Raw genomic sequence first — 12381 nt, 5'->3', positions numbered from 1 at the left:
GCTTGACTGCCTTGCACATTCTATATATCCTAGCAAATGTTTTCCAAGTGAAGGCTTGAAAAAACTGTCCAAAATAAAGTAAGTTTGCAACCACAAGATAGACTTACAAGAAAGGACATGCTTCACTGAGTTTCTGTTTTGTATTTGCTTTTCAATATATAGACTGCATGCATCTGGATATAGGGCCAGGTACCCACATGCATGTGGTGATTCTGATCCCTGGGTATACATGTTATATCCTTACTACATTTGGAAGAAAACCACTGTCCACCATGCAAGGAGATGCAGAGACTTCAGTAGGCCCCCCACTGTGAATGAACAGAGGACAAGAATCAAGAGGGAAATTGAAGGGAGCTCATCCACCAATGTAGACACACAGATTGAAAGCAATACCAGGTGTGCTCATCCAGTAATGATGTGTCTGGGATACTGAATCACAATCTTCCCTTCATTCCTAAATTCATTTTTCTTCTACAGATTCTTAATGGGTATTTTGTACACTACTTTGCACCCATGGATCTACCTCCCTTACCAAAGAACGTTGTCTTTGTCCTTGACAGCAGTGCATCCATGGTGGGGACAAAACTAAAGCAGGTGAGTCCTTGCATGTGTTACAGACTGGTTGACTTTAAGGTTGCAGAGAACTTGTTTCAGGCTTCATCTTAGCAGGATTCTTCATCACTCTGCATAAAAGGTCAGCGCTGTCAAAACTGAACAGATAAGATTGTGCTGGGCAGTTCTATCCTGTTCATTTTTAAGAGAGGCAGATTAGGGAGAATTCTCAGAACAGTGCATTCAGCAAACCATTGTGTCCATCTTAGCAGAGAGAATACAATTCTGTGTTTACATTACAAAACTCTTGGAAAAACGGTGTATGACTCGATGAGTTCTTCTGAAAGAAAAGTCAGTTTGCCCTGTTTGAGAATCTGATTCTTTCACTGCAAATCTCAGACATTTTCCCAGGACACAGATTTTGACATGAATCAACATATCAAACTGAAGGTCATATTACCAGTGCTGGAAACTAGCTCCAGTCCACAGATCCAACTAGTTGGCTTGGAAGGAGTACTGTGTCTGGGGGAATATAGTCTTTTTCTCAACATGATATTATCAGTACAAACTAGAATCATAGAATCATAAAATCCCTGATGTTCAAAATCACTAAGATCAAACCTAATCAAACCATCAACCTATCAGATCTAATCTAATTGGAATCTGAAACACTTAAATCTGGAACAAAAAATATAGTGTTACAGAAGTTATAGGTACACCTGTCTGGACTATGTAAGGTTGTTAGGTTATTATTTAGTTCCTAAATGCTTAATATATTAAGTTAGAAAAAAATATATATTTAAATGCTTTAAATATTTTAAATCTTAATAAATCTTTGATCTGTAGTTTCTATCATTCTGTTACCAGTCAGTCATCAGAATTCTTATAACACAAAATAAATTCTTGCATTTCAGCAAAGAATTTAAGTGACAAAGAAGCAGAGAGAAATCAATATTTCAATTCTGGTCTGACAGATACATCTCATCTCTGTACTCACACTTCAGACATAAGCCAAGCTGACATCTTATAAATGTGCAAAAGCCCTGGTAGAGGTAGTTCCTTTCCACTTCCTTTGCACTTGAAGACTTGCTCCACAGTTATGAGATATGGAAATGTTGAGTGGCTTCTTTCTGTTGAAAGGCCCACATCTTTGCCTTCTACTTTGTTACCTACTAATGACAGTGGAAACTGTCACTTCTCACATACATTAAGGTGGTCTAAAGTTGCTCGAGGAGATGTTTAGATTACTTATTAGGAAGAATTTCTTCACAGAGAGAGTAGTCAAGCAGGCTGCCAAGGGAAATAGTGGAGTCCTCATGCCTGGAAGTATTTAAGAGATGTGTGGACGCAGCATAAAAGACATGGTTTAGTCTTGGACTTGGCAGGTCAGGTTGATGGTTGGAATTAATAATCTTGAAGGTCTGCTCCAAACTAAATGATTCCATGATTCTATGATACTAAGACACCAGTATAAGGCAGTTTCAGCTTGCATGGATGACATGTTATAACCCCACCAGAACGACTGAAGTCTAATGGCATAGGCTTATGTCAGATTCAGTTAAGGAGCACTAACTAGTCCACTCAGGCTCCTTTGTCACCTGCCTAGAACATGGAATAATAGGAGAAATAAGGAAATTGTGGTTATTTGAAAGTGTGGTTTTTGTTTGTTTGTTTGTTTGTTTTTTCCCTTAACCACTAACACTAGTCTAAATGTCCTTCATGGACACAAACGATGGTAATTCCCTGACAGTTTTCTGTCTTTGATCAAGGACATTGTGGGTGTTTATGCCTTTCTATTTCTGCTAAAATCTTTACCATCTGGTTTCAATGGTGGTCATAAATCTTCATTTAGAAGCTGTAGCTTCTATCAAATTAAATTATCTCCACTTTAAGCTAAAATGACTTTTATGGCTCCTAATTACTTTCCCCAGTGCCTGGAGTAGCAGAGAGCTGTTAACAAACACACCTAGCACTGTACTGAAGCAGGTCTTGAATGAAGATGCCTTTGAATCACTACAAATTCCTCTGGACAGAGCCTGGTTTTTGGTTTTCTGTTACCCTGCTGAAAAATGTCAAGCCTTCCCTTGCTGAATAAACAGATATTACCCAAATGCACCCAGCTCTGCATGCTGTAAGCAGTCAGGAGTACAGCACTGAACCATGGAGATTAGGACTCTGGAGGGCTTGGTGCTGGGGTGAGCTGAACAAAGTTGGTCCTTGGGTTAGCAGATTAACCCTGTACTATGAAAACTTTTATTTTCCTCCTGAGCTAATTAGCTTTTCTTTTCATATACTTACTAGAAACAGCATGACCAGGGATTAACCCTTGAAGGCCTGCTTCATAGCCTAGCTAGCTTCTACTGCTAAAAATACATAAATCTCAGGCTAATTAAGTGGAAATAAATGCCTCCTAAGCCTGAAGCAAGAGATGTATCTAGCCAGGTCTTTTGTCAAGGGTGTATTCAACTTTGTGCCTGTTGCCTCAGATACACTCTTTTAATGGAGAACTATGGGTAAGTTATCTAGGAGTGCTATGTTCAGTAAACATTTATCTTCCTCTGATTTTAACTGCTCCAAAACCCAAAACTTCATTGAGTTATGGCCTGAATCATAAACAGACAATCAAAGAAAACAAAGCGAACAAAACCTAAACAAATACTCCAACTCAAACTGCAGATTAGCTAAGGAATACTCAAGATCTGGGAGTGACTGAACAATAGGTCTCTTATGGTAAACCAGTCACAGCCGTGATTTCTGTTTGCTCAGTGGCCTTTTTACCCAATTGTTGCTATCAAGATGTTTGTTATATTATCGACATGTTCCCTGGTGGCAAGATACATCTGAGCAGAGGAAATGCCTCCTTTTCTCTCAGACTCCTGCAGCTGTGGTGGTAATCCGTGGTGGAGTACAGAGCGCTGGGAATTCCTGTGGGATGGTGTTCCCTCATTTCTGTCTGCTGAGTCACATGCATGATCAGCTAAAAATACACTGGGCTCTTGTAAAGAGAAGTTGTTCAGGTCAGCTATGGTAACTGTCGCAAAGTTTTTAGGGCTGTAAAAGCATGGGTGAGAAACATCAGCTTTGCACTCTTATACACTCAGGATACTGTAATCTTCAGCTATCTCCCTTCATAACATTGACAGCAACATGACTCAAATGGGGTCAGTATTTCATGCTTCCTGCAGTTCTACAAACAAAATTACTTTCATTTTTCATGTCCCAAGCCTTTCTAGTTCCTATGTAATCTTTTATGTGTTTGCACCATCCTTTTATTTCTCAGATATTTCATCCTTTGAAGCAACAAGGCATCCAGACCTAGTTGCAAACACACATAGTGGGACTGGTTGATCACCTTAAATGAAGACATTGAGACTCCTGAGACATCCCTCTCATATCATAGACTCATAGAATCATGGAGACATAGAATCATAGAGTCATAGAATGGCCTGGGTCGAAAAGGACCACAATGATCATCTACTTTCAACCCCCCTGCTATGTGCAGGGTCACCAACCACCAGACCAGGCTGCCCAGAGCCACATCCAGCCTGGACTTGAATGCCACCACGGATGGGGCATCCACAACCTCCTTGGGCAACCTGTTCCAGTGCATCACCACCCCGTGTGAAAAACTTCCTTCTAATATCTAACCTAAACCTCCCCTGTCTCAGTTTAAAACCATTCCCCCCTGTCCTATCACTATCCACTCCTTGTAAACAGCTGTTCCCTTTCCTGTTTATATGCTCCCTTCAAGTACTGGAGGGCTGCAATGAAGTCTCCCCGGAGCCTTTTCTTCTCCAAGCTAAACAATTCCAGTTCCCTCAACCTTTCCATAGGAGAGGTGCTCCAACCCTCTGATCATCTTAGTGGCCCTCCTCTGGACCTGCCCTAAGAGCTCCATATCCTTCCTGTACTGGGAGCCCTGGGCCTGGAAGCAGTACTCCAGATGGGGCCTCACAAGAGCTGAGTTGGTTTTCACAGCCCCTGAGCTGGTAATGCTTAATGAATTCAGCTGTGTTACAGCTCCTCTACTGAGAATCTGTGACTTCATGACACTCACCTTATAGCACTGGTAGGGACATGAAGTTCAGGAAGAGAAAACCCTTGAATATGATGATGAAAAAAATGTTAATGTGTTCAAGACCGTATGTCATTATTGTTATCCCACTGGAAAGGAAAACAGAATTAGAATCATAGAATAAAATCACAGAATTCCTCAGGTTGTAGAAGACCTCAAAGATCACTGTGTCCAACCACAACCTAACCATACTGCCCTAACTCTAACAACCCTCCACTAAATCATGTCCCTGAGCACCACATCCAAATGATTTTTAACACATCCAGGGATGGTGACTCAACCACCTCCCTGGGGAGCCTATTCCAGTGCTTAACAACCCTTTTGGTAAAGAAGCGTTTCCTGATATCCAACCTAAACTTACCCTGGTGCAACTTAAGGCTATTTCCCCTTGTCCTGTCACCTACCACCAGTGAGAAGAGACCAACCCCATTCTTGCTGTAAGCACCTTTCAGATATTGGAAGAGAGCAATAAGGTCTCCCCTCAGCCTCCTTTTCCCGAGACTAAGCAGCTCCAGTTCCTTCAGTCTCTCCTCATAGGGCATATTTCTCAAGCCCTCCACCAGTCTTGTTGCTCTTCTTTGGACCTGCTCCAGCACCTCAGTGTCCTTTCTGTGCTGAGGTGCCCAAAACTGAAAGCAGTACTCGAGGTGAGGCCTCACCAATGCCAAATACAGGGGCAGGATTACTTCCCTAGTTTTGGTTACCACACTATTCCTGATACAAGCAACAATGCCATTGGCATCCTGTTTCTCTCCTCAAGATCTTCGTTCCTTCCTTTGCAGAGAGGAAGTAAGCTCTGTGTGGAATAGTTGCTTATAACACGAGTCAGAAGAGCCTGGGGAACAGGTGGTATCTGCAGGTTTTGTCAGGAAGCAAAATGGTTTTATCCTTTGAACAATCTGACCTAATTTTTATGGGCACCTTTTGTTTTAGAGCTTTTGTTTGTTTGCTTGCTTGATTTGTTCTAGAGGACATTTCACTTTTCTAATGGTATAATTAGGAGAAAGATGGGCCAGACGTGTTCACTACATTGTGACTGACATGATTATCCTCAGCTTCAGACAGCATGGTGAAAAAGGACTTACCAGCCTGAGTTCCAGAGCTACACATCAGGCATGTTCTAAGCTATGAATGTGCCCACAAGAGGATGGGTTTGCAGATGTTTTGCAGACTTGGTAAAATGAAGCTGTTTGAACCATGGCTTAATTTCACCTTATTTTTCCCACAGGCAACAAATGCCCACACACTTAGTTGAGCAGTTGGCTACATCACAAGCCTGGCAGCTTGTCAGTGGTAGTGTGCCAGGCTGTAACTCTCTTTGAGGTTAATTGTGCTAGGAGGAACTCAACTGAAACTGGGACCTGCTGTGTGTTTGCAGCTGCTTCAGTTTATTTGCTTGCATCCAACCAAGGAACACTGTTGGCACCCCTGATTCATGACCCACACCATGTGAGCTCCTTTGGAGCCCTAAATGCCTTCTGTGCCTCTGACTCAACACCCAGGCTTTCTCTGAGCAGTTTCAGGGTGTAAAGAGAGCAGACAAGCACCTCAACGCCTAATGTTCTCACTTCAGGCTCTACTTATTTCTGCTGGTTGCTGCAGAGGTGGCTGTGAGCCTGTTGACTACTAGTCCAAATAATGGCTGCTGTCCAGGAGAACAACCTTAAACCACCAGGGAACTCTGGAAAAAATGCTAATCCTAATTAAAACCTTTAGTGATTCTAAAGCTCTGCAAAGAGAAAAGATTTGTCAGCTTTCCCACTTCCATTAGAAAGTAACTATCTGAGTTAACACAGAGGAACTTTATGCACTGTATCCAGCACAGACTAAATTGATGCAGCTGCCACTTACTCAGGAATGTACAACAGCAGTGTTATCTCACTCCTCTCTTTAGATGTGGATATGTATTTTGACAACCACTACACTAAATAGGTTGTCAGTTCCACATAGCCCTTGACTCCCCAGCTTCCAAAAATGTGCAAACACTTGTCATGCTACAGAATAATCTACTTTTCCAAAACTCTAAAATTTATAAATAGTGACAGGGTCACAGAAAGAAACAAGCAAGCTTCAGAGAAAGATGTCCTCAGATATATTCACGATTGAAAACATCATTTTCTGGTCTTAGGACTAACAGCTGATTTTCTCCATATTGAGGCAGTAGAAATAGGGACAGCATTTTCTAAGAAAACCTCAGCCCACCTGTGAAAAGTAAGTCCTTGAATTGGGTTCAGAGCAAATAGGAAGCAAAGGCAAGTGCAGAGTTTGACATGGAGGTGTTCCTATGGCTTGACCTGAAACCCTGTGAAGACAGTGAGAGTTCTCCAAAAGGTTTCCACAGAGGCTTTGCTGAATTCATCAAAGAATAGGCCAAACCCACCAAAGTGACCCCACACAGCCCAGTGGCCACCAGGCAAATCTATATAGCAAGCCAGGGGGAAAATCAAGCTGGGAAATTAGTCTATGAGTCAAGATCAATGGAGTCCATGACCAGGCACAAGAGTAGCTGTGACAGAGCAAGAGACAGGTACCTGAGGCTCAGACTAGGACTGAAAGCCCAGGCTGGAGCCACCTGGCCCATGGATAGAACCCCCAAAGGAGGCTGATCAGGACCATGGCCTGGCATACACATGCTGTGAAGCTCTAGATCTCTTTTTCACAGTCTTTTCAGGCCAGAACTGTGTTTTCTGTTAGCTGGAGCAATACATGCAAGTCAGAGCTGGCATCTATTCATGTTTTCATCATAAATTTGCTATTTGAAGTTAGGTGGGTTATCTTCCTTGCCTCTGCTTTTCTCCTTGCAGAATTTTGTATAGACTGGGCTTATGGCTGTACAAGAGCCTCAGAGTCTAAAAGACATTAGATCTTGGCCAAGAGCTATTAGTCCAGCATTGCTTGCAGTAACACTGCTATTTCCAAGTTAATACCCCTTCACCCTATTATGGGGTACATACTGTAGGCATTGCCCAACTGGGACAATTTGTCTCAAACTGTAAAGAACAGTCAAGGCTCTGAATTAACTGCCTGGGATATTCTGGGGAAGCCTGCAATAAGGAGGTCTTCCTTATGCTACTGTATTAAGAGGTACTACAGTTGTCAAGCAGTATTCATAGGCAGATTCTGATTCAGGAGGTGGGTGCTACAATCTGTGTTACATAAAGAGAGAGCTTTTGTTTGGATAGTTACTACCTGATGTAGTGACTTGATACTCCTTGATGTATCTGCTCTTTTCTCATCTCTTCAGAGTTTTGGGCAAAGATTTGGCCTGAAGTCAAGTCTGTTGCAGTGGCTTGGGATGGAGGTGGGCAGAGGAAGGGCTGGAAACAGAGATTTTCAGGACTTAGGAGAGTAGGGAGATTGGAGCTGCTGAGATTTGGAAATGGAAAAGTGAGAGAGCAAGTGATGATGGACTGTGAGGGCTGTATGGCACATTCTCAGGTGGGAACAGGCTAATTTACTATTTTTATAACAACTGTTTAGTGCTTTTACATTGTTCAGTGTTGACTCTGAGCAAAAGTACAGAGATTGTTCCAACCAACCACTCTCCAAGCAATCACTGTCATTTGAGATGAATATGAGCAAGTTGCATTACAAAATAAGAAGTTTCCAGCTGAAGAAAAAAGCGTAAGGTCTATAAGTGGTTGCAGAGTTAGGATCTCTTTGGAGGAATAACTTCATCTTTGTGGAAGTACAGCATTCCCTTTCATGGATAAATGAAAGGTAGCAGCTAATTGTTGCAGAAACACAGGGCCTGTGCTGTTGTCAACCTCTACTTGGACATACAGTTCTTCCCAGCGCAGCTGATCTCTGTGACAGGGGCAGAGAATGGAAGTCCCAAGTTCTTGAAACGATTTTAATGCACTCATTCCATCTTCTGAGGACAGAGGCAGAGGGAGAGGCGTCCAACCGTATTGAGAGCATGGGGTACTGTCCCCTTGGCACTGACCTTTTTGCTTCTGGCTCCATGGAGATTGCTTGTCAAGCTGATGGGGGAGTGTTTGAGTGTCCAACTGCAGCTTTACATGATGTGACACTACTTAAAATGAGCTAAATGCAAAACAAGACTGTGGTCGTCATACATTGCTGTGTCAGTCTGGCTGGCTGTCTGGGCACCCCCATTGCTTCCCATGGAATTTTTTCAGCACGGTACTGTGGGGCAGCCTTCAAACATTTCTCATTGATTAATTTTACAGGAACATATACTGCTCCAGATGTAATCCATACTGCATTGTTGATAAGGGCTTGAAGTAATAATGCATGGTAGTGATAGGAGCTCGCCTCCCTAAATCTTTGTACAGACATTTATTTATATCCTCAACACTGCTGCCAGGTTGCAAAGACTTACCAACTAGTCTGCCCTCCGTGTGCATGAAACCCCAATTGCTGAGAAATCAGATCATCTTGCAGTTTTTCATGTATTTATCCTCACCATGCTATTGGGTGCTAGAGAAATGCAGAACCTCCAAATGATAGCTAAATTTGTCCACACCCTAGAGCTCAGTTCCCAGTGAACAGGAATTTACTACTTCAGTACTTTAAGCAGAAGTTGTGCAATATGATTTCCTCGATAGAATAGGCAGTAGAGACAGTTCCTGCTAATGATGGAGAAATTCTTTTGCAGAGAGAAACTGCTGTGCACCTTTTCTATGGCCAGACAGGGGGTCAGCAACATTCAGTTGATTTGCAAGTGATCTACGATGATTTGGGGTGAGAGACTGGTACATACACTAGAGACAGTCATTTATTGTCCAGAGCTCTACAACCAAACTCCCTCTCTTTACATGCTAGCATCAGCATAAAACAAAATGCTTGTTGTCTAGAATTGTGAAGGAGTTTTCCTTGGTTACGCCATCAATGTCTGCCAGGAAGAAAGCACAAAGATACATTGTTGGGGAGGGGGTGAGACTAAGTCCCTGAACTGTAGGACACTCCCTGCAGAGGAAGAAAGGGCAGATTGTCCCCCCCTATGAGGGGTACAGAGGAGGGCAAAATAATCCGATGATACACTTCTGGGTTAAAACCCATTTTTGGTTCAAAAATCCTTGTTGCTGAGAACTGGAACATGGTTTGCAGTATGTAGGCAGAAAGAAAATGGGCCATAGAGGAAAGAAATCATCCTAAGAAGTGGCATCAAACCTCAGTAGGAATGACACTGCCAAAATGACTTTGCTCACTTGGCAAATCAGCTCCTCCCTGTAAAATGACAGTGGTGCTCCCACTGCCTTCCCCTTGGCTACTGGGATCACAGACAGGATCCCAGACTGTATGTAGCTGTACCTTCTCTGGCCTCAACAGTACCACTTCAGACGTATCTTGAATGCTGGCCTTTCCTGACCTCGCATGAATCTCATGTGAATCTCTCTGATAGATCATGGGCAAATGGATCAGGTATTTGTTTTAGAAACATCTTGGAAAAGCCACCACTGGAGCTCTTCGTCGGCTGCCTGTTCATGTTTGGAAAGGGAACATTATGAACCAAAGCATGAAGGATGCTGGGGAGGGGAAGACCAGATCTGTTTTCTTTCCCTGTGCTTCCTTACTGTGCATTGCCAAACAACATATTTACTTGTACTTTTCTCCTCCTCACAGTAGGAGATCTGGTTTCTGAGCCCTTCTCTCATCTGTTGCACTCTGAGACAATTTACCGGGCAGAGCTGCGGCTTTCTAAATCCCTTTATGCTTATGTCTTGTGCCATATCTTTCTTGTCAAATACGGCCTCTCTCAGGAGATCCAGAAAGACAACATAAAGGTTATGATGCACCCAGATCCCAAAGTAATGGGTAGATAGGCCTCAGAAGTACCTAGGTAGTTTGCTTTCTTTAGGTAAATACAGGATACTACTGTCAAATCTCGTCTTCTACTTGTGTTTTCTTTCAATACATGGTTGCAGATCACAGAGACATAGAATCATTAAGGTTGAAAAAGACTAATAAAATCATCAAGTCCAACCATCAACCTATCCCCACCATACCCACTAACCATGTCCCTCAGTGCCACATCTGTCCTCTTCTTGAACACATCCAGGTGTGGTGACTGCACCACTTTCCTGGGCAGCCTGTGCCAGTGCCTCTCTGCTCCTCCTGTGAAAAATTATTTCCTAATATCCAACCTGAACCTCCCCTGGCACAACTTGAGGCTCTTCCTGTCACTTATCTGGGAGAAGAGGCCAGCCCCACCTCACCACAACCTCCTTTCAGGGAGCTGTAGAGAACATTAAGGTCTCCCTCGAGCCTTCTCTTCTCCAGACTGAACAATCTGTTTCCTCAGCCACTCCCCATAAGATTCATGCTCCAGACCCTTCACAGCTTCATTGCTCTTCTGTGAACACACACCAGAGCCTCAGTTAATGCCTTCCTCTCTGCTGTCTATGTTCTTCAACCTCCTTGATCTCAAGCCCATGTGGTTCCCTAGAGCTGGCTGGAAATCTGGAAAAGGGCAATCACTGGTTCTGATGTTGCGTTGTCGTGCTGCTGTGAGGACAGATGCCAGCTGTATTTGAGCATGCAGGGCATAACTGAGTGTTGCCAAGTGATCTCGGAGGCAGTGGCTTGGTGGGTGCTAAGAACAGCTTTCTCTGTCTGGAAGTCATTTCCAAAAGGGTCTGAGTTAGTGCTGTGCCAGAGACACCCATTATTTGTACAGACTTGGACTCAGCAAGGACTGAAAGTCTTTTGATTTTTATGAGCTGGCATGAGACTTTGCATAGGGGATGCAGGACTGGGATGGAACACTTACAAATGCTCCTAGGCAATGGAAAATTTAAATATGTGGGCCTGGGACATGCATTATAATGAGGTGCTTGAACTGTGTGCTTGCTCCATTGCAGAGCCAGTGTCTGTCAATGCTGTGGCATCAAACAACTATACATTGTCTCCCTTTGAACTGCAAGTTTCCAGGGTAGCCAGACTTCACCCTCACCCTGCTCCTCAAACAACCAACGGACTGTGGTAGAAATGTCACCAAGGCTCAGATTCCTCCTAAAAGGTGCCCAGATGGTCTGACATCATCCCAGATGTCTCTGAGGCTGCTCTTTATCCCAAAAAAGGGCTGAAGGCGTTCAGCTGCCCCAACGGAGCGTGTCTTTTCCCATACTTTGTTCCACCAATGTTTAGCTAAGTGGAGCTAGCTTCAGGGGCTAGACAGAAAGGTAACAAGAAGTGTTACAGAAAGTGGCAGCTAAACTGGAGTGTAGCTCAGGGAGTTCTCTACTCTGCTGATGTTGAGAGTCATAGAATCAGAAGCGCTTGAGTTGGAAGGAATCTTCAAAGGTCATGTAGTCCAGCTCCCCTGCACTGAACAGGCATGCCTACAGCTTGATCAAGTTGCTCAGAGGCTTATCCAGCCTGACTTTGGATGTCTCCAGGAAAGGGGCATTTACCACATCTCTGGGCTACCTGTGACAGTCCTGAGTCATCTCAGCCCCAAATACTCTCTTACCTGTAGCAAGAATGAACTAGAAGAGGAGTAGCTGCATTGCATGCCCAATTATCAGAATGATCTCCAAGGCAAGGATGGTGGCTGGGAGCTGGCTCATCTCTGACCTCATATGCTTGAGAGGACATTACCTACACATACAATGCATAAGTGCAAACACATATTCAGGTTCTCATCATTTCTGAAGCACAGACATTAACTGTGATCATTTTCCAGCTACTCACTGTCACCCAACCTTACACCATCATTTTTTCTGGTCCAGCTCTGAACCAGATATAGCCCTGGAGATGGCTATTTCAAGCCCGAGGTTCCAGCTGTA

General features: G+C 43.5%; 1 protein-coding gene across 1 annotated transcript in view; it reads left to right on the top strand.

The window, feature by feature from the left end:
• The window catches only part of ITIH5 (inter-alpha-trypsin inhibitor heavy chain 5), a 48534-nt gene that overhangs the window by 17640 nt on the left and 18513 nt on the right, over nucleotides 1–12381 (top strand). The window contains exon 7 of the mRNA XM_042815767.1: nucleotides 478–594. Within this exon, the coding sequence (XP_042671701.1) occupies nucleotides 478–594 (117 nt within the window). The remainder of the gene's footprint in view (nucleotides 1–477; nucleotides 595–12381) is intronic.

This window comes from Centrocercus urophasianus, unplaced genomic scaffold (assembly GCF_019232065.1).
Source record: "Centrocercus urophasianus isolate 14NV4802_14NV808 unplaced genomic scaffold, USGS_Curo_1.0 seq_15, whole genome shotgun sequence".
Classification (NCBI taxonomy): domain Eukaryota; kingdom Metazoa; phylum Chordata; class Aves; order Galliformes; family Phasianidae; genus Centrocercus; species Centrocercus urophasianus.
The sequence above is the reverse complement of the archived record's forward strand: the minus strand, read 5'-3'. Positions and strand labels throughout refer to the sequence as shown.